At 41.2% G+C, this 23,365-nt stretch overlaps 1 protein-coding gene across 10 annotated transcripts in view; it reads left to right on the top strand.

Annotated features, from left to right (window-relative positions):
- The window catches only part of FOXP1 (forkhead box P1), a 700,722-nt gene that overhangs the window by 601,875 nt on the left and 75,482 nt on the right, over nucleotides 1-23,365 (top strand). For all 10 annotated transcript variants that reach the window (XM_066596693.1, XM_066596696.1, XM_066596697.1 and 7 more), the window contains 2 exons: nucleotides 8,522-8,678; nucleotides 21,927-22,131. In XM_066596693.1, coding sequence (XP_066452790.1) covers nucleotides 8,522-8,678; nucleotides 21,927-22,131 — 362 coding nt within the window. The remainder of the gene's footprint in view (nucleotides 1-8,521; nucleotides 8,679-21,926; nucleotides 22,132-23,365) is intronic.

The raw sequence follows: 23,365 nt of genomic DNA, 5'->3' as shown, positions 1-23,365 counted from the left end.
TGCCAATCAGCTAATTGTTGGGCTGCTGTATCAGTGCATGGAGCTGAAGGCAGACAGCTCCGTATACTAGAGTCTGTTTCTGACTCCGTACACTGACGCAGTGTGGCTCAACGAACAACTGACCAGCGTGGGTCCCTGGATTTGGACCTCTACTGATCAACTAATGATGAGTTATCCGGAGGATAGGTCATCAATAATTTAAAGAGGGACAACTCCTTTATAGGTCTATCTTTTGAAAAGTCCAGTATCCTCATGAAATGCAAATCTAGCAACCTGGGTTATCCGAAAACAAAGTATAACCGGCCACATTGTCTTCTTGCATTATGACAGTTTATGTTAGGCAGTAGGGAGTAACCCAAGAAAGGAAAACAGACCTTTGACAGGCGCTTAAGGGAGGGGAACAGGACTGCAAGTTTTATCAGGATATTTCAGTATTTTAACACTGCCTACTGACCTGTCAACAGAGACCTTTTTTGTGAGCATTCAATTGTGAGAAGTAAACAGAAAAACTTTGTATCCTGTGTTTGGTAACTGGGTGGGGAGCGCAGTTTGGCAACATAGATTCCTCTAAACTTTCATGGACAATGCGTCCTGTATACTTTTATATCCTGCCTTTCTGTAATGTGGAAAGCTGGTATTAACGTCAGTAAAGATAGCAGACACATGATCATTGCAGAGACTACATAAGGTTCCCGTTCTGGTGCTAAATGTGCTAATTTATTATTATTTGTGGAATATAGCGTCAACGTGTTACATCATAAAGATTTTATTTTCTTTGATTCAATACTAAAATGGAATTATGAATAGTGATGAGTGAACTTTTGAAAAGTTTGGTTTAGCTGCTTGGCCAAACTTTTGCAAAAAGTTTGGTTCAGTCTGAATTAGTTCAAACCGAACAAGAAGTTCACAAAAAGCCCTAAAACTTGTGCATAAACAATGTCTAAGAGCCATAAAACCCCCTATAACACTCTGAGGGTATTATGCAGGGCTTTTATGGCTCCTAGGCAGTATTTGGAACTAGTGTTGGGTGAAGGGAAATGTAGAACCCTGTTTCAGGTAGAACTTTGCCTAAAGCTTGGTTCGGATTCATGCACAGCAGTATTCGCTCAGCACTATTGATGAGCTATAGACTGCAGACAATTGTGGTGAATCGTGATATGTCTCTAATTATTTCCTATAGGGATAAGCGTTGCAAGTGACTAGCAAACAGCTAAACATGGCTGGAATTTCTGCATTAGTTGCAAGGTCGCTTGCAACTTTTTTGCCCCAAGGAATATTTTAAGCTTTGTGATGACCCCAGTATACAACCATTATACTTACCTAATGGAAGTAACATCTATAATATGGGCTAGTAGATGATGGAAATTTTGAGTTGTTGCATGAAATTAGAGGTGTTGTTTTTATTTCCTAGAAGCAGTATAAACTGTCCCTAGAGCTTTGGTCCCCTGGTATTGAACAAGGTGGGGTCCAGAAATGGAATCAATCAGTAGTGACGGAATACACAGCTACAGGCAGATATGAGTACATTTTTGCTGAAACTTTACCTGCCATGTGGCAGGTTCCAGTTCTGGCTGGCAGGCCTGGGTATTCATGGCCTGCAGCCTTAAGGTTTCCATACATCTTCAGCAACTATCAAATGAACAATCATTTGTCCGATAGCTGTTTTCACCGGCTCCGCCATACACATATACATTGGCTTGGCCAAATGTTCATGTGTTTAAGGATGTGAGCCGCAGCCAGACAGCTTTTGGTGCAGGCTTATCTCCCAGGGACCAAAAGGACCGGGTGTAGAGATGAGCGAGTATACTCGCTAAGGCACATTACTCGAGCGAGTAGTGCCTTAGCTGAGTATCTCCCCGCTCGTCTCTAAAGATTCGGGGGCCGGCGGGGGAGAGCGGGGAGGAATGGAGGGGAGATCTCTCTCTCCCTCTCTCCCCCCCCCCCCCCCCGCTCCCCGCCGCAACTCACCTGTCACCCGTGCCGTCCCCCGAATCTTTAGAGACGAGTGGGGAGATACTCGGCTAAGGCACTACTCGCTCGAGTAATGTGCCTTAGCGAGTATACTCGCTCATCTCTAATCGGGTGTCCTCCATTCTTCTTTCTTCCAACATCAACCGTCGGCAGAAAGTTGGGCCTCCCCCATACACACTAGAGAGTCTTCCAGCCCTGCTGCTGTCGGCGAGTTCGGACGACTAAAGTCTAATGTGTATGAAGGCCTTTGCACCAAAAACATTAACAAATAAACTTTTTTTCAACTATGCATCTTTTCACCAGCACCATCCTTGCCCATAGCCTGTGTGTGGTATTGTAGCATAGTCCCATTTACATGATTGCTGCAATACTAGCTACAGCCCAAGGACAAGGGTGGCACTGTTTCTAGAAAAACATTATTCTAGTCATTACAGATATCTTGCATTGGATGGCCCTTTAATTAGTAGCTTCTAGTCAGTTCATGAAAAAAATTGACCCATTATTAGCAATGTTGGACATAGATTGCACCAACCAGGGGCATTTATAGTGGGCCCTTAAATATACCCTGTGCATCATTGTATTTTAATGCAACTGAATGTAGTGTTATCAGTGGCCATAGATGTGCAGATGTGAGATTTTGCAAATTTCTAGTAGGATTTTCCATCCCATTAGGATACACCGTAAAGCTTAGTTTATTTGTTCTGCTCTGTGGAAGCTGGAAACTGCCCGATCGAGCAGAGCCAAAGTGTGAATTCTGATCTCCAGCTTGAAAAACAGATTAGCGGGTTTGATTCTTCCAATTTACACATGAATTTTCCCTCTTAGACAATTGAAGGGTTTCTAAAGGGCAATGCATATACATTTATAGTTCCATACATCATCCTTATCGTGTCAGTGACCCAAGTTGTCTAACACACTCACTCTCCATTTGTCATGTGTGCCTTTTATTGCATTTTGCACACTTATATCAAGTAGGCATCTGTGAATTAGCTTAGTCCTTTCCATGGTGATGCGGATTGTAAGCAGCTGGGTTTGGGGTTATTTATTCATCTCCATTGAATTGTATGAAGGCTTCCAGCACTATAATATAGGAAAATCCTTATTCAATCAGAAGGATATGTGTAGGGAGACTTCTCAAACCTCTTGTCAATGCAGTTGTTCATTGTGTCGTAGGCCAGATCCAGATGGCATCATTCAGTTTGGTGGATTTAAGGATAGCCCATGGAGAGTTCTATGCTGTTGTCCATTGCCAATTTTTGGGGGGCTATTAGATATCCATTAATCCTATGAACAATCATCTAGGGCTCCCTTTGGATACAGGTGGCCATGCATTAGAAGGTGTCTCATCAGCACCTATAGAGAGCATCAACCATGTTCAGAACGTCATTGGAGCCAGTTGGCCACAGTAGAAACCAATGATCCCCTTTCTGTGAAGTAAAAGAGCTGGAAGAACTGCTTCTGTAATATTGTAATCTTTGAGAGACACAGAAAGAGGTTTTATGATACTCCCCGATGCAGTGCCACTCTTGATTGTAGGCTGTGTCTGGTATTTACAATATTCAATTAAATACGTTTCAGCTGCTATACCAAATGCAGCCCATGCCCTTCTTCTGTCTTTCTTCTTCTCTCAGCACTTCTCCGACTACCCAATGCACACAATGGGCAAAACAGCGCAAAGTGTCTTAAAACTATTAATGCACAGCATGCACTGTGCAGTCAGAAGAGTCCTGTGGTCATCCTGGAAAACAGAAGACAGGCATGGGAATTGATGGATTCATAGCAAAATGGTGCAAATGGAGGTCATTAGGCAATATTAATTCCTCCTCCCTGCCAGTCTTAGCTTCAAATTTTTTCTCCTGGGGTGGAAGGATTGCATGAAGTTGCCTGTACACATTAGATGATGGTGAGATTGGATGACTGTCTAATGTGTATGATAGTGTCTTGACTCTTTCCCAATGGCAGATGTCGTGGGTAGAAGAGTTGAGCAGAGAACATATGCACACTGTTACATCTGTGCAGGCCATGGAAACAATGACCTACATGGACGCAACCCAAATAAGGGCTGGAGGGAAGAAGAGAAGTTGGAATATGCATACACGACTAGACACCCAACAAAAACATACCAGACATGCATACAACAACCCAGACAACAGACGCAACACTGTAAGGCTAAATACTTACCAATGAACTAATACACATAGGCAGATGTAATTGCTAATAATTATGTACAAGGTATTGGTTTGTGTTTTGGCCAGAACACGTAAGCTCACAAGCCCACGTCAAGGGTCCTCTTTGTCTTGTGGGCGCTTTTTAAAGTATGAAGCACTGGTATATATGTGCACAAGACTGATAGTGATTAGCTGGCTGGAGAACTCCACACCATCAGCCAGCCAAATCAACCACACCTGCAGCAGTGTGCTGGTAACCCATAGTACTATAGTTTCCAGGAGCACAATGTGACACACACTCTGAGTCAGGTGTGCTTGTGTATGGAGGGGGGGTGTCAGGAGGTGTAGATCCTCCAAAGCTATCTAAAGTATTTGCCTAGTCTTTTACTAGGCATATATAATTTGCTATCATTTAAAAGAAATTTTGAAAGCTCTAGCATATTACACCTCTCCAAAGGCAATTGCCTGTAACGAAATGGACTTTTCAAAAGCAAAGTAAATCAATATCTAGTTGCATGATGCCATGTGGTGTGGGCTTTGATAGAAATAAGGAAATGTCCAATACTAAAGATCTGAGAAGTTATATGATATGAGAAAAGGGTCTGCTTTTTTTTTTTTCTGAAACAGTGCCACCCCTGCCTATAGGCTGCATTTAGTATTACAGCTCAACTCAGTTCACTTAAATAATCAAATTACAATAACAGACACAGAGTGACTCTGTTTTTGGACAAAGCAGATCTTTTCTCATGACCCATTTTTGACATTCAGGAGATTCGAAACTCTGACCCCTTTGTCAACAACCTTCAAAAAAATATCTAATTTTTGAGTCAAGTTTAGCTCTGCATGAGGCACTCAGATCGTCATCTAAACAGTTAATCTGCTTTCTCCAGCAGATCTGCGTGGAGTGTATAAGATCTCCACCTTGATATTATTCCCAGCAGATTGGGGATATTAGATAATTTCCTTCTATTTATTGTACAACTGCACAACGTTATCTCTCTATCTTCTCGAATAATTACGGAGGAAATCTACAGTATTATTATGTTGTGGGTTTTTTTTTTCCTTTTCCCTTTTTTTCTCTTTTAGCTGGCACAATGAAAGCCAGACACTGGTGCAATGTGTTGATGTTTGAGACAACAAAAGTTTTTGTCATCCTCCCATTGTGCGATAAATAACTTTAGAAAGATACTTATCAAGTAAAATACCTCGCCTGGGTCCGCGGAGAACAAAGGGAACAGAAAAAGAGCGGCGATACGAGAACGGCGAGAATAGAAACTGTACTTAGCGGTAGTCAATGCATCTGTCTAGAGCCTGGAGTAGTGTACTCCTGCTCAAGTAAGATGTTGTTTGCTAAATTATGAATGTGTGTAATTAAAATCGAGTCGCTGTTTCTATGAAAGATTTACAATGTTATTTCATCGTTTGTCATGGCTAATTAACAATATTAGATGAAGTTTTTCTTCTTCAAAGGTCTGATTTTTTTCTCATTTATTTATGTCAGAAGTGATAAACAGAGTACTTAAAAGCATCTCGGGCGGTGTGCTGAGAAAAGCAGCGTGTTCACTTAACACCTCCAAGGTTCACGGTTCGAATCCCAGTGGAGACAGGCAGCTACGTCTCTTGCACTGAATATAATTAATGATTTCAAAGTAGCCAGTTATAGGATTTTTTTAATGTTGACTGAAGTATTAGTTTTAGAAAGGTAATGGGGGCGATTGGTGGAAACGGATAGGTTCCTAAAAAAAAACAAAAAACATTCACTTCTACCTTACCTGGATTATTAATATTTACCTTAAAGCTCTTTTCTTATTGCGCACAGTAATTATTGATTCTATGTGTCCTTGGCTGAATTTTTTGCTGTTTCGTGATATTAAGAGATCGCTTTTACTTTTTAAGGCCCCGTACACATTAGTGTTTAGTTGCCTAAACCCATGGATTACAGTAGGGGCAGAGGACAATATATATAATGTATATGGGAACTTTTCAACTTTTACAAATAGATGATACCGGGGTCATTGAATTTTCAACACCCAATCCTTGTGTTACCAGTGAGATAAGTCAGTGCCAGAGCTGTCAGGCTAGGGCTTTCCTCCTTAAACACATGAACTTTCGGTCAAGTTGATCCTTCATGTGTATTGGGGAGAGCCAGTGAAAATAGCTGTCAGCTGAACAATTGATTGGCAAAAAGTTGTTGAAGGTGTATGAGCACTTTACCCTTTAAGCCAAAGTTTCCTAACCATGGTGTTCCTTGGAACCTAGTATGATATTCACTGGAAGACTCCAACAGCAAGAGATTTTACCCCTACTGTAGGGCTGAGACGTTTGTAGGGGTTTCCTAAAATTTTACTCAGAGGCTTCCCATGGTAAAATATTTGGAAAGTATTGACTTATCTTCATGAGGCAACCTCTATTTAATAAGAAGCTGCTGTAGCAAACTGTTGATTGACATTGGTCCGATTTCTCTCCTCCTGCTGGAGAAGTGTAGCATTACATGTTAGCTATTCAAATGCATGCTTAATCCATCAGGGTGGGTACATAGAGCAAAAGCCCAAGCAAATGAACTCCTTTTATGACAACTATATGACCTAATAGGGCATTCAGACAGAGGTTGTCTTGATGGGACAACTTATGTAAAACGTGCCCATACACATTAGATGTATATCGGCCAAACTTGCTAATTTCTGGGGGACCGGCCAATCAACTAATATGTATTGAGGTCTTGTGACTCTCCCATGATGGCAGATGCCAAAAGAGATTAGGATAAGACAGTTGCATTTCAACTACCCAACCTTTTTGTACTTGGGAAGGTAAGCTGCTGCTAGAGGTGTCTGGCAGTGGCTTTCTTTCCTGTGTACATGCAGAACACATGTCCCTTCAGCCGAGCATCCATGTGTAGGAGGGTATCGGGCTAGATAGCTGATGGGTGAACGAACATTCGTTCTACAGCTATCTAATGTGTACGGTCAGACTAAGCCTTTTTGATCTTTTTTCCAAGAACAATTCTGTGTGTTATGTTCTTTTGATTCTCTGAAGCAGTCTTGCCTCTAGTCATTGGACTGGAGGGCAAAATGTTGGGCTATATATGACCAGGTTTAATTTTAATCTTCTTTTTTTCTACATACTAGCTTGTATTGTAGACAATGTCTCCATTCATTAAGTGATTAGAGGGTTTTGATATTTCTGAGTACTGCCTAGTATCGTCTCTGACGGAACATACGAGGCACTAGACCTCTGCCATTTACCAGTGCCTTGGTGTTCACTAATGACTTTGACAGTTGCCCACCAGAGACCTAAAGTAGGCTTCAGCAGCCAACCATTTTTACAAATAGCAGGAACTATGTATGTAACAGGTCTCTCTTTTATAATCTTCACGGATGCAACAAAACCTCCTATTATAATAGGTCCCTGCGCTAGCGTCTTCCTTCTGCTAAGTAGTGAACTTTTGAGAAGTTCAGTTCGGCCAGTTTGCTGAACTTTTGTAAGAGGTTCATTCCGAATTAGTTTAAACCGAACCAGAAGTTCACCAAAACCCCTAAATCTGCTGTATAACAATGTCTAAGAGTCCTGAAGGCTTTTATGTCTCTCACACAGTGTTATACACCAGGGTTCAGGACTAGTTTTGAGCCAAATAAACCAGTAGAACCATCGGGTTGAACTTTGCTAAAACCTTGGTTTGTGTTTCTGCTGAACCGAACTTTTAGCAAAACTTGACCTGAAACAGGGTTTAACTGGTTTGGTTCACTCAACACTACTAATAAGCCTCAGTCAGTAAGTCCTAATGAATAAACCCCTGAAACTACTACTAACTCATTGGACCAAGTAGTTGCGTCTTGATTATAAGTGCAGTCATCATTGTATGGGTTTTCATGCAATACATCCAACCATTTCATTTTAAAATGATTGCACCCACCCATGAATATATGTGTGTACTCTGTTTTGATCAATGCTAAATCATGTGCAAAACTGCCCTTATTAAGTTAATTGGTGCAAAGTTTAGTCTATGGCTAGTTTTCCCTTCTAGTCTTTTCCCCTACGTTAATTTATTCTATATACATATGCACCAGAGAAAATGTCTTCAGCTGTACTGAACCATAATTCGCATAGTTCTGTCTTTTCCGTCATCTCTTTCCCAGCTTGGCTGTTGCTGAAGCATGATGGGAGCTACAATTCAATGACAGATGGGTTGCCAAAGGTCTACTCCTCTCTGTTGCTTAAAACTGCAGAATAATCTAGATTAGACGTGTCTACACTCTATAGAAGTATAACCTAGATAAACAGAAGCACTTTGAATTGAAAGGCCCCCATTGATCTCAGGATCTCTACAGCAGCGCGCAGAACGCAGACCTCTCACATCTTTAATTTTCTGCTTCCTTTTATAACAGCAACAGCAGCAAGTGGCTACGCAGCAGTTGGCCTTTCAACAACAGCTTCTACAAATGCAACAGCTGCAGCAGCAGCACCTCTTGACTCTGCAGCGTCAAGGTCTCCTTTCAATCCAACCCGGACAGCCCGCCCTTCCACTGCAATCTCTTGCGCAAGGTTTGTACAACTAAAGAGTTTTTTTTCCCTTTAATTGTGTTGCTTGACAGTCTGCCTGAACGAGCTTAATTGTCTTCCGCCAGCCTTACAACACTGGTGGTGGTGTGTAGAAGAACAATTATAGGATTTGTTCCTTCTAATTCCTTAGATGTACAGATGACACAACCTGTAATGAGGTCTACACTGAAGAACTCAACTGCTGATCATTCACTGCATTGGGTAGAAACTTTCTTAAGCACAGTGGATCTTTTTATTGTATTTTTGTAGTTTGTATGTATATGTCAGTTGACCTGATTAGTAAAGGACCGTGCAAGAGATCTGATCAGAAAGACGGTGCAAGTATTTTCACCTTACAAGATCCATTTTGTTCTTCACCATAAAAATGCACAGTTGGCTCGGCTGAATGTTCATATTTTTTTTGCTAATGGTAACAGTGGCTTATTTCTTGCTAGTGCAAGATTTCTTGCTAGTACGATGAAACCCAACACGCCTGATACTCCTATCCCCTGATTGGGAGACCCAATACACAATAGAGACTTGGCCAGTTGTAAAGGGGTTATCCAACCTTCAAAAACTGCACCAAATTATATAAAATAACAAAAAGTGGTACTCTCCTCTCTAATCCCTCACCGATCCTCAACAGAAGCTCCATCGTCTTCCCAAGTCTTTGTCTACCAGCGGCCAGAATGTGACCGATGTGGTCAATCAATGGCTTCAGCAGTCACATGCTGTACTTGTAGAATCATCACTTAGCAATGTGAGCAATGATGCCGGTAGTACGGCACATAACCGCTGAGTACGCTGATTGGCCTCAGCAGTTACATGCTGGGTGCTTGTCAAAAAGACCAGGGAGCGCGCTGGAACATCTGCTGCGGATCGGCAGGGATTTGGAGAGGCGAGTATGCTATCTTACACCATCTGATGCAGTTTTTATTTTACTTTATGAATGACTAAAATTTAGAACCAGATCTAAAGCAATTGCATCAGATAGAATAAGCTTCCATTGGTTGGAACCTAACATTTTGGTCCCATATAACTGGAATGACTGTTGACTGACTTTTATTATTATTGCACTGTTTTCTTATCCAGTCCTGGTTTCAGCTGCATCCAAATTGCAGTGTGTGTGAAGAAGGCTTTATATTGATTGATAATCTAGGTGGGGAACGTCCGGATGGCCTATTACAGATGTATGAGTGTGTCTCTTCCTAGTGGGGCTAATACTTATAATTTGGGTTGTGGCTCTGGTTAGTGGAACCCTGCGCTCTTCTGTCCTGAGATCTACAGGTGGTGTTCATGCAAGGGTTAAGAATTGTTTGTCACAGGGGAGGGTAATAGATGGTTTGAGCGATCACTAGGATTGGGGGCACTCTTTGATTTTTGGTAGAGTTCCCTCCTTGAACACTATTATTTCTTCCCGTTGTTCCTAAAGGGAATTACACACCCTTCTTCAGGCATGGTGTATAGGCTTACATGCGGTGTAGATTATGATAAAGTTTCATTGCATTATGTTAAGTACCCCCGAAAAATGTATTCCAATGCAACCCCCCACCCCCAAACCCTGAATTACACATGTTCTATATGAAATTCCCTTAAAAAAAAAGGATATGGGACTTTTTTACCAACTTACAGAAAAGTCGACCCATGCGCTGTACGGGGATGGGTTGGGTTGGATTAGTAGGAAGTACAAAGCACAAATTGGCTAGCAACTTGCTCATTTCTATCCATAAAGTAATAGAGGACATGTGTTAATTATTAAAGAGCCTTTTACATCATTCATAATTTTTGGCTTCTAGAAGATTCAGGAATATCTTGGAGTGAAGAATGAGGACTTTAGATGAGATTGTGAACATGAGGAAAGTAGCGTACTCTGTGATAAGGACGCTATGGAAAGACTGCATCAATCCATTCACAGCCTAATATGGCTGATATCAAAGGACTTTATCTTGTAGCGGTCTTCGAGGGTCATCTGGCTTAGACAACCTTTACTAAAGGCCCTGTTACATAGCACAATTATTGTGCAAACCACTCATTAGATTAAAAGAACCATCAGTGATAAATCGCTGATCGGACCTTTCATGCAGACCTCAATATCATCGTTGGTCCGCCGCTGCGTCGTTCTGTCTAACAGACAGTCATTCATCTACAAATGACTGCCTGGACACTATTTGCATTGACTTTTTTTCTTAACTGTAACTAGGGCTTAATTTTGAAGAAGGGCTTATATTGCAAGCATCTCGAAAAATCGTGCTAGGGCTTATTTTAGGGTAGGTCTTATTTTCAGTGAAACATGGTATTACCAGTCAGCTCTGGCTCTATTCACTAGTGATTATCGCTACTGTGTGAAATCACTGGGACGTCTGTCGGGCGATTCAGCACCCGAAAATCATCCCATGTAACTGCATTTTTTGATTAGAGGACTTTATTAGAGCTCCCCGATGAACTAATTTTGCTGAATGGGTAGTAGAAAAACTCGGCAACTTACTTCAAAAGACAGTGTCATATCGGTGAACAGGTTGTATATGGTATTGCAGCATAGCCCCATTTACTTTAATGACATTTGAGCTGCAGTACCAGACACAACCAATGGACAGGTGTGGCACTGTTTCTGGAAAAAATTAAGTTATATGAGTCCAAGCAGGGAAACCTTATGTTTTTATTGACCTGTATCCATTAGAATGAATTTTGATTGCCCCATAAGATTCCCAATAGGAAAGATTTACTTAAACCCAAAAATAATTTCTTACCTGCCACCTAGTATAAAAGCGAGCCTCCGGTTTCGGGACTAGATTCGGTCCTGGGATGGGACAGGAGGGGGTATGTTACCTACAGCTATTCTTCTGTGCCATGTCTTCAAACTACTGGTTTCAGGTCCTGTTTTTGGCCGTTCAGGATAGCTGACACAATCTTAAAACTACCTAATCCCCACAGTGCATCACTCGTGTTAGACCACTAATGCACTATACTTAGTCTCTGATTGGCCAAAACTGCTTATGATTAGCACTGGCCAATCAGAGAGCAATGCACTGAGTACATTAGGTAGTTAGAAAATTGGCGTGCCCTTCTTGGATCGCGGAAAACAGGACTCAAGATTGGGAGATCGGAAGGGCAGTAAGGAGCAACTGAAGGGAACATACCAGCTCCCTTTCCTGTACTGGGAAAGAATTTTGTTCCGAAACTGACACCAGTCTTCTCACAGTGCTCTTCTATGACCTAGCATATGGGTCTGTGAGTTGTATATGAATGTTAGAGAGACCCTCTGGGCCTGGACAAACAAAGTTGGCCAAATTACTTCTAACTACCTGATGCACATTATGCATTAACTGCATCAGTAGTCTTAAAACACTACATGCTGATCTGACTTGCCAGCACTGCTCATGTGGACAGCATTGGCCAACCAAAGCAGGCATAGTGTCTTAGACTAACAATGCATACTAATGTACAGAGTACAGGTAGTCTGAGAAGCTGGTGCGGCCATCTTTGTTTGTCTAGGCCCAGTTTCAGCCTGTTGAGTGTCCACTTTTTACTTACTTCGGTCCCTTTGGCTGATTAGTTGTTCCCCTTTAAAATGTGTTTTACCCCCATCGATGTCTTGAATAAACAAGTCCCAGTTCTTATTTCAAGGATTAGGTTTCTCAGTAGAAATCAGTGAGAGTTGGGGCGTATTTGCGCGGTGTATTACGTACATCAGTGTTCCCCAACTCCAGTCCTCAGGGACCGCCAACAGGTCATGTTTTCAGGATTTCCTCAGTATTGCACAGGTGATGTAATTATTGTCGGTGCCTCAGACATTGCCACAGGTGTTATTACCATAGGATATCCTGAAAATATGACCTGTTGGTGGTCCCTGAGGACTGGAGTTGGGGACCCCTGACGTACATAATACGCAGTGAATAGAGCCCATTGATTTCAATCGGTTTGTTCACACGTCCATATTTTTTCACGCGATGTTCAGCCATGCAAAAAAAAATTGTATCATGACTTATTTCAGTGCATATTGAAATGAATTGGTCAGTGTGAATGCAAGAAACACGGAACCCGCATGCGGAATCTGGCTCTGGCGTGTGCAGGCGGCCTAATTGCTATTTTCGGCCATGTAAATACGCAGTGTATTTACATGACTGAAACCCGCATACAGTCGTGTGAACGAGCCCTCAAAGCAATCCTCTGGTACCGGAAAAAGATGTCTGTGCCTCTTCTCTGACTACCTGAAGCACATTGTATACTAGTATGCATTGGTAGTCTTGACACTACCCGCTGCTCTGATTGGCCAGCTCTGCCGACCAATGAAAGCAGCGTGTAGTGTCTTACACTACTGACACATACTAATGTGCAATGTGCTTCAGGTAGGAGAGAAGAGGCACATTAAAGGGGCGCTTGAAGGGGATCTACAAATAATGTCTGTAAGATGTCAGAAAATAGCAAAAAGCAGAAAAGCCCAGTTGGACTGTAATTTTTTGGTTTGAGGCTGACGGGCTGCTTACATTTTGAACTTGTAGCGTTGATGTCAACAGCGATATTTTATTACAATGGAGAGCATTTGTTCCAACAATGTCTTACAAATTACAGCCGTTTGCCAATAAGCCAATAAGAGATGTGTCACTGTGCGGGATAATGTGGCTGTAAAATACCGCTATTGATTTACCTTATTCCGTAATGCATCTTTTGATGAATGAGCATGCAAGAATGATTGTTCTACAAGGCACAGCGCTCCACTGTATGCAAGAGCCGGGATTGTATAGACCACCCAGCATTCACATGAGTCTTCTCGCATCTATTACTTCTAGATTATGCGAATGAATGAATGAAGATCTTATTTAAAGGGAATGCATCACCTTGTTTTCTAATTAAAACCAGATAGAAAAACATTTTCAATTTTTTTTCATTCTATTTCTATTTTTCTGTTTTCAATTGTAGACTTTAAAAATTCTATTTTTGTACATGAGTTTGGTGACAGCCATCGTGCTTGAGCTGCAGTTAACAGCATTTTGATAAATGCGTTAGAGCCAAACCCGTAGGTCATTTACAGAATAGACTAAAGGGGACCCATTGACTTTTATAAGAGACTGTTGAGGGCATGTTCTCTGCAGGGAGGGGGAGGAGGTGAGCTGTGAACATCACCTATCATGAATGGTGGATCCTATGCGATCTCATTTTCATTGCAATGGATACTTTACACGGGGTTATTACGGGCAGAATTCTCGCTTGAAGCATCAAATTTGGGTGATAATCGCCCTGTGCACATGCAGCCGCCACTGAGTGAGAAGTCACTCACCTGTCGGAGTCACTTGTTTTTTAGCACAGCTTATGCGCCCATGTAAATTGACCTTAATAAAGAGGAATTATCAGACTATTTATTAGGCTTAGTCGTCACTATTAAAACTGCAGAGTTTTAGGATTTTTTAAAAATATAAATTGTGACATCACATCGTCCCGTGTAAAAGGGCCGTAAGCCCCATCCTAGCCTGACACTTTTGGTTCTGTAGAGATCACCTCTCAGCAGTCATCTCATTATCATGAGGGAGAGAATTGCAATGAACAGTGACCCCTATATATAGATAACACAGGATCCGATAAGTGATGGTCACAGCTCACCTCCTCCCCCTTCCTGCACAGATCACACTGAATGCACACAACACTGCCTCTGTGAGTTATGTCTAGTCTACAGATTTCTACGGCCCATGGGACTGCTGTAAAGCACATTGAGTTAACTGCAGCTCAGGCAAAATGGTTGCTCCCAGGATTATGTACAGAACATAGAATAAAAAATAAATAAAAACATACTGGATGAAAAATAAATATAAGTGACATATTCCCTTTAGAATCATAGAAAACCCCTTTTTATGTTTTTGAATGCACTCTATTGCCCCATGTTATCAGCCATTTGGGTCTGACAGGAGTCTTTGAAAATTCCTCCCTCCATGATGACTACTTGATCTCACACATCTCTTAGTTCCGACAACCTCCAGAACCAGATGTGTGAATGATATGAGCAGCCGGACTTTTTTGAGCTGCCGACTTTAGGTTTAGTGGCCCTTTAAGAGTCACGTGGGGCATTTTATCAGAAGATCAGGCAATTTGATTGCTAGTTCCTTCTCAAATGAGGGTCAGTGATCTCTTCTACACAGATAGTCTTAGGCCAGGGAGAATAATTTGAAACTGATGTCATTATGAACGTTAAATCAACTTTCTGCTTGTTTGAACATGGTCACCTGGGTACGAAAACACAAGGACAAAGAGAGGTTGACTTTGTTTGTCTAACAGCCGGTGATACTTTAGGTTTGCGAAATTGAGTTCTGCGAGGAGTAATCTGTCACCTGTCCCCATAACATACATTTTTTAAACCCGAGACCGCATTTTCCTTCATAATGAAGAGAACTGAACTGTCCTGAAAACACATTGCGGCGGAAAACCGGTGACTAATATTTAATAAAACGTCAAAAAGATGTCTCCTGCTACGAGTCATGTATCAGCTGCGGAAGAAGACTAAACTCACTCCTGCTAAATTCTCTGCGGTGATTAACCGTTTTTTTACAGATCCATCAACCTCCCTCCTCCTGTCACTTTCCCGTTGCGTCCGCCATTTTATTATTTTATAATAGGTATCAGTATTGACAAGCTCAGTGTATACACGTCTAATTCCATTCCAGGTTTCCTGTTACATTTGACATGGGAATTCTTCTCTAATCTGTCCTGGTCAGCGACAATACTCAGATCCAATTGTATCACGGTTGAGATCTTTGCTACCAAAAAGGAAATTTTTGAAATTTTTTTTTTCTTAGAATGCCTTTTTTTTTTAGCTTTTAATGCTTTCTCTGAAATTACGACCCGGAAGCTCCAGAAATCTCCCTGACATCAGCTCCCACCGGATGGGAGGGGGACTATCATCCTGCGAGTGGCTGAATTTACAGCCTGCACATTAATTTGCGAATTAATTAATTAGCCGATGAATTTTAGGGGCTTTGTGCCTGAAACACTTGAGAGGCATTACTAGCATGGAAGGAATATTACAATTTCATATTGCAAAGGAGTGCTTGCCTAATTAATAGATGCATTTCCTTAAATACCAGTGCAAAATAGGCTCGCCTTGCTTGACGCGTTTTAATACAAACACACCGAGAGGCTCCGACGTATTAGCATCAGAGTACAGTTTGATGCGCCATTGTTTTAATGCAGAATCAGGGGAGTAAGGGTCAGCTCTGTTCTGAGGTAATTGTTAGTGTGTAGACAGTGCTGTCAAGTACGACTGCTAAAAATATATCCTACACTGTCACTTTGCAAGGTGCCGGAAAATAATAGCCTACACTCAACAAAAACGGGACACGGGGTTGAGCCGTAACCTTTTTTTTTTTTTCCCTCTCTCTTTGTTTAATTTGTCTCCTGGGTTTAATTTTAAAGGACATGTGATAATTGAATATGTCTAATAGCTAAATACTCATTTGGTACCAAATCTATCAAAATATAATTGGCATTTTTTAAATGTGTGCGCCGTGAGTCAGGAGAGGGATGAGGGAGGGGAGAGGGGGGTACCGAAACTGGCTCCAGAGCCAAATGATATATTTCAAAACTATTCTATCACCTAACGTATTAATATGTGTCTATTCTCTTCTGCCGTTCTTATTAATTGCCGAGAATGGATGAATATGTTAAAAAAAAATATTTAAAAAAAAAACTAAAAAATTAGATTTTTTGTTTTTCCCCCCTTTAATTTTATTAAAGTACCGTTTGTGAGGACCTACTGTTTTTGTTAATGCAGCTCTCCCAAAGGCGGGGAAGGTTATTGGTCTGTCGTGCAATAATTTACTCCTCTTTGATATGCAAAATATCCACGGTGAATAAAAAAAAAAATTCTATCAGCCTCATTTCACACTTCTTAGCCACTTACATTCTCTAGAGTCTATTGCCTCATTAGACCACTGCTCTTCGAAGCCGGTATAATTAAAATCTTTAACAGTTTAGAGAAGTAAAGATGTTTGGCTGATCACGTTGAGATGATTATCTGTCCATTGTATTCTAAATGAAAAAAAATTTAAATTTAAAAACCCGGCATTTTTTTTTTTATGATGTGTTCCGAATCAATAAAACCTCAGCTGCCTCCTTTATTTTTAATGTAGCGTCTTGAAAGGGCCGTGATTTAAATTCTTGAAACGTATAGTTAGCGTTTGCCAATAAAAGACTAAGCATCGTCTGCACAATTAAAGGTATACCTCGTCGTCGGAAGAAGAGAACAATTACGCCGGGGAATCTGAAGCATAGAATTATGTCTTTTATGGACAGGGGTGTGACTGGAAGCAGAGGCGTAGCTTGAAGCTGCTGGGCCCCAATGCAAGATCTATAACAGGGCCCCCCCAATTGTAATGCTTTATATATATATATATATATATATATACTAATGGACTCCTCATATAGGGAAGAGAGACCTCATAGGCCCACTAAGGCTTTAGGGCCTGGATGCAACCGCATCCTTTGCACCCACTATAGTTACCCCTCTAACTGGGAGGTACGGGCTCACCGCAATATCTGTAATGGGGCCCCCACCTACTGTGTGCCACTTATAACACTGGAATCTTCTTATGTGACGGAGGGTGTTTTTAACTCTAGCTCGAATACTGCCTCCTATAGTAAAGACTATCTGAGCTACTTTAAGAAGTTTATTCGAGATTAGCACTGGACAACTAAAAAAATGCTGCAACTTTTTTTCAAAGCATGGGGAGGTATTGCCTTTCATGACAAGGGAATTCGTTGTATACTTTTTCAATGTTCATTTTGCATGGGCCAATTAGCAGACCTGAACACTCCTTAGAATGCTTGTTTGCCTAATAGTCGGCCGTATAAAAGGAGAAACGATCAGCTGATGAGCGAGCATAAAACTGCTTGGTTACTACAGGGAGATGTGCAGCCGGAATAATGGAACAAACAATCACATTAGTGATCGCTCATCCTCATAAGCCAATTCCCGGCCCATGTAAAATAAATAAAAATAAACAAAACTTGATACAATGGGCCAAGATATTGGCCCGTATAAAAAGGCCATAAGGAACAGCCATGCATCGATCATCTCAAGGGTATCTGGTATAACTAACTAATACTTAAATGGATTTTCCACAACCTAAATATTGATGCCTGATTCCTAGGATAGATATCAATATCAGATCAGTGGGGGGGTTCAACACCTGGCAACCCTGCCAATCAGCTGTTAAAGTGACAGTGGCCCTTGGGGCAGCACTGTGGCCTGATCTGCACGCCTGTGACATCACGTCCATCAGTCTTATGGCTTTTCTCCAGCTCTGTCCTATTAAGTACAAAATGGTAGGAACAAAATGGCTTGGAATAAGGCACAACCCTTAAATTAGTCCCATTAAGTGGATGGCATTGAGCTGCACTACCAGGCATATGATTTACAAAGTGCTGCAAAATGGGTTAACACAATATAAATATTATTAAATTGTTGTTATTGTAACCTCAACACAATCCCAAGAATTGGACACCTATCAATCTTTAGAGCCTTGTGTGGTGCAGAGTGTTAAGGCAGCAGTATGCAGTCCTAAGCTCTCACTCACAACCTGAAGGTTGCGGGTTCAATCCCCATATGGTAAATGTCTCAAGGCCGACTCATCCTTCCGAGGTCGCTAAAATGACTTGCTTTGGGGTTAATAAAAAAAATTGCCTGAAAGTGCTGTGGAATAATTAGCGCTATACAAATACCAAGATTTATTTTTTATTTAGATTGTTGCCCTATCCCAATAGTAAACTCTCAGAAAACCCTTTAACATCTGTGCTGGGTCTCAAAATGATTCGACTTTACTAGTTACAGTTGTAGTAAATCTCTTCCTTCATTTGTCCATTCCTTCATTGCTTTACTCCTTCATTCATTCATTCCATCTTCTATTTTTTTATCCCTTCATTCATGTTTACATCGTTATATGTATTATCTATTAAACTCTAAAGCAAAATAGTCCTAGCATTCAATAAATCCCTTAGGATCTGTTCACATCTGCACTTCCCTATTTCATTGATTGGACCCGTCATAAGAGCCAAACAGCAAGCAGAGTGGAAGCACCAGATCCGGCGCATATCGGGAAAGAACGGACCCCATGCGGCACTTTATTGACCAAGGTTTTGTGCCACATCTGCACCTGAGACTCCAAACTGATCCTCCGACAAAGACGTGACCAAAGCTAACATTGAAATAAGAGCTAAAATACCCCAATGTAATCGTCTTCCTTGTATTGAGAATTTGCAAACCTACTTGCCTATCAATTGTTAAATCCAATTACGAATGATTTTGTAAATAGCTAAAAATAAATGAATCGGAATTATGCCTGAAAATCAAAAAAAGTGCAGAAAAAAGTTAAAAAATAGTTGTGGTTGTTCTGTGTACCGATCGCATGCTGTGTTCCCCGCGTAATGACAATATGTATACTTTCAAATTGGAGGCCACCACCCAAAAAGAAAAGCTTTTTCTATTTCTCTCTCCGATCTCATTAGCATTGATCTGAGCCCTGACAGTAATAATGGGGTGAGTTTTCGAGAAAGTTCTGTATTTTTTCAGCAGACACATCCATCAATTAGGCGAGCAGAACTAGAAACCAAAATTAATGAGAGAGATAGGTGTGTTAATGAAATAATCATAGTGTAATCAATTTGACTGTTAAAAAGTGAAAAGCATTTCAAGGAGACGATATGAATTCATAATTTGCGTCTGCGTGCGATTAATAAAAAATGTATTTCATAACAAAGCTATTTGTCTTCATTTAAAACACCAGAACAAAAAAAATGTGTCTTTCATTAAGCCGTCGGGTTGTCAATACAATATTCTGCTTTTCACGGATTCTTTTGATGATCGGAAAGGGATAGGGCTTAGACGTGCAGAGGTAAGAGTAGACCTTGTGCCCTGGTACCTCGAAGGGCCCCACATAAGAAGACTCCAGTATTAAAAATGGCAGATGGGGGCCCTAAGACAAATTTTACACTAGGGCCCAGGAACTCCAAGTGATGCCTCTCATTGGGCTCCAAATAGAAAGGCAGCCATCGCCTAAGCACATAATAGATGTGGAAATACTAATTCAATAGAATCTAATGGTGACCAATTTCACCAATTCAAGGAGCATTCTGACTGATTTGTCATTTTTTGCGGTTAATAGTGACGTAAACCCCAACAAAACCCTATGAAGAGGTTATGAACGCTAGTGGGAAAATACTGATTATCCCCCCAAAAATTCCCTATTAGAGATGAGTGAGCATACTTGATAAGGCAAACTACTCGAGCGAGTAGTGCCTTATTCGAGTACCTGCCCGCTCGTCTCTAAAGATTCGGCTGCCGGCAGGGGGCGGGGAGAGAGGGAGAGAGAGATCTCCCCTCCGTTCCTCCCCGCTCTCCCCCGCCGCTCCCCGCCCCCCGCCGGCACCCGAATCTTTAGAGATGAGCGGGCAGGTACTCGAATAAGGCACTACTCGATCGAGTAGTTTGCTTTATCGAGTATGCTCGCTCATCTCTATTGCCTATCCATAGGATAGATGATAAAGTATGATCACTGGGACCACCTAAGATCATGAGAATGGCGCACCCAAATTCCTCCTAGTGAATGGAGTGGCAGTGTGCATGCGTGACCTTCACTCCGTTTACTGTCTATGAGGATAGCGGAGCGATGCTCTCGGATATTTCCGTCGGTGCCATAACTGTTAATGGAACAGTTGTAACACGTGTACTGATGCTCTCTTCCTTAGGGAGACTTAGGTTGGGCGGTTCTTATATTTTCGCAGGCAGTTGAACCTCCAGTGATGATGCATTTATAACTTATCATGTAGTGAAATGATAAATGATTTTGGTGGGATAATCCTTTATTCAAATTAGAATTTTAAAATGATGGTATCAAAATGCATGCATTCCAGAATTTTTAAAGAAACATTCCCAATATACTGCGCTATGTCCTGTGCAAGGTTTAAAGGGATTGGGCATGACTAATATAGACATGCAGCACCTTTTTAGGTCTTGCACCAGGTACCATACAGTACTTTGGCCATATATTCTCCATGTATTGACAAGCCGTTATTGCACATATGCATCTGTTGTTTGCATGAGTGCTTAGAAGTTGAACATTGATGTGGATAGAGATTGGAATCCATGTAGCTTCCCAATGACAACAACTGCTATTAAAGTACATGACACAGGGAATGTGGGGTGTAATGTATCTCCTTGTGGAGAGCACCACGAGAGAGAGCATCACAAGGGCGTAGGAAGTCTTATATAGGCCATGCAATGCTACCTGGGAAAAAGATATGTAAATGAGGGATAGACTAATCATCCACAGTGCCGTTTGGTAGCACTGTCAGGGATTATTTCATCACTCATTTGTAAAGCATGTGACAGGAAGTGTAATCATAGAAACATTGAAGAAACAACCAACCTACAGCTCTCCAGCCATTTTGTGAGGACCAAGGTTTGCTGGGAGTCCTAGTTTTATAGCCGCTCTTATCACATCTACATTAGAGGCTCCATTCGAAGCCTCAACGCCGATCCGGCACAAAATGTCAGAAATATCCAGCATACAGAGCTATTTAATCATGCAGAATGCCGGAAGGGCGTGACGGAAATCCAACGGTTACCATTATAGTTAAGGGGGTCCATTTGGTGCCATTCGTGCTCGTCATGTCAAGGAAACAGCACTTTAGTTTCTCTCATTGTTCGGTTTCTATGACAAACAATGGAAAAACCTAGCAGTGAATCCAAGCTTAGGGACCATTGACCTAGAAAATTAGTGGTCATCTTCAGCTTCATTTCTGGTTACTACTAGGATAGACGGGGTTAATAATGCCATGCCCATGCTGTTGTATCCTATGAACGTGAAAGCTAATTTAGCAACGCGTCAGATGCAGATCTGATTGAACGTAGGGGCTTACCGTTCATGGTATAGCTTTCCATTATGTACTCCAAACCCGGATACTTGTGTCGTATAACTCCTGGGAACAATTTCATTAAAACAAAGATAATTTGTATGTTGATGAGAATCCTCCCTCAGATACAACAGGGTCCTCAACGCTAGATTTTTTTTTTCCTCTCTCCTTTAAGATTAATAATCTGCTTTTAGTTAAGCAAATACGATAGCAGAAAAGAATGAATTGTTGCATTTCATTATCCTTTGTAGGGGGGAAATGGCTCGGCTTTGTTTACTGACTCTTTGATTTAATTACTGTTTGAGGAGGGCTGAATTAGCTGTTAATTGATTTAATTATCCAATTTGTTTGTTTCAGGCATGATTCCAACAGAGCTCCAGCAGCTCTGGAAAGAAGTGACGGGCTCGCACACCGCGGACGATGCCGGTTGTAACAACCACAGCACTTTGGACCTGTCCACGACGTGCGTTTCTTCGGTGGCAACACCTAAAACCTCTTTGCTCCTCAACCATCAGCCGTCTACAAATGGACAAACGTCTCTTCTCACTCCGAAAAGAGAGAGGTAAGAGTCAGCATCGGGGGTCTTTGGGCTACTTTAAGGGATCGTCTTTTGCTTTGAACTTCTTAAGTGTGATGAGCATTCGGTAAACTTTTCTCATGCCTCTTATTGATTCCACTGGATCTTTAACCACGTGAGGACTTCATTTCTTTGATTGCTTTGGTTAGAAATTCCCTCGAATTAATGACTCAGGGAATGAACGTAGATCTAAACGTAAGCCTTTAATGCCGATGAGTCTTTGTCAGTAATCATTTTTTGTTGCCTTTGGGTATGAAGGGTTATAAGTCAAAGTTCTTGATAGAACAATAACTAGAGGTTGAATTGGAGAAGAATAGGGTAGTTCTTCAACTTATTTTGAGAACCTGTATCTCCTCTATCTTAGCTGTCGGCTGCGTAGCGGCACAACAACCCTATAGGGACTGTTGGTAGTCATCTTCCAACAGTGTTTCCCAATATATACAATAGTAATGATGAGTGTGATAATGGAGCATGGTTTTCAATGCTGTGTTTTCCTGAGCTCCATCACATGCTGAAGTTTTTTTCTCATAGGAACTCTATCCATACTTATTGGAAATTTGACATTTCTACACCGTGCAAAGTTTTTAAAAAAATCACAATTCTGGTCCCTACCATGATCAACTTAGCTGAATCTTCCTTATATTCATGTTAGTCAATTCTGTTTGGTGGCCAAAAGTCATGAGGCTATAGTGTTTTTGAAGGAATACTCTATATAGATGATTTTGTCCAATGACGTTACTTATTTTTTAAGATTTTTTTGGAAATGGCTTAGGAGCATATGATGTCTTGTATTATTCTTTCCTATATTTTTCTCTAAACTTGCTATTTTCTCAGTTCTCTCCAACTATTCTCTTTCTAGCTGCTGCAATACTGCAACCTCCACCATGTGACTGTTGATGCATGCTAGAAGTTGTAGTATGACAACTGCTGCAAAGTGGTGGAGACCAGCGTGTTGCTGAATCATGAGGGGATTTGTATTACAATAAGAGGCACATTGTTCCTTCTAAGACTAAAGTTATGAAGTTGCTTATTAAAAGTTGATGTAGTAGAGCTGAATTTGTAATTTGGTAGGCAAATCCGCTAGTTTTTCTTTACTCAGAGTCAGGTTTTGTTCACATAGGTCTGCCCAGGAGGTTGCATGCTGACACCGAGTTCTTGCGAGTTTATACTACAGAGATTTAGTACTGCCACAAGGTGCCTTTTACAGTGCTGTAGTTTG

The sequence above is a fragment of the Eleutherodactylus coqui genome, chromosome 3, assembly GCF_035609145.1.
Source record: "Eleutherodactylus coqui strain aEleCoq1 chromosome 3, aEleCoq1.hap1, whole genome shotgun sequence".
Classification (NCBI taxonomy): domain Eukaryota; kingdom Metazoa; phylum Chordata; class Amphibia; order Anura; family Eleutherodactylidae; genus Eleutherodactylus; species Eleutherodactylus coqui.
The sequence above is the reverse complement of the archived record's forward strand: the minus strand, read 5'-3'. Positions and strand labels throughout refer to the sequence as shown.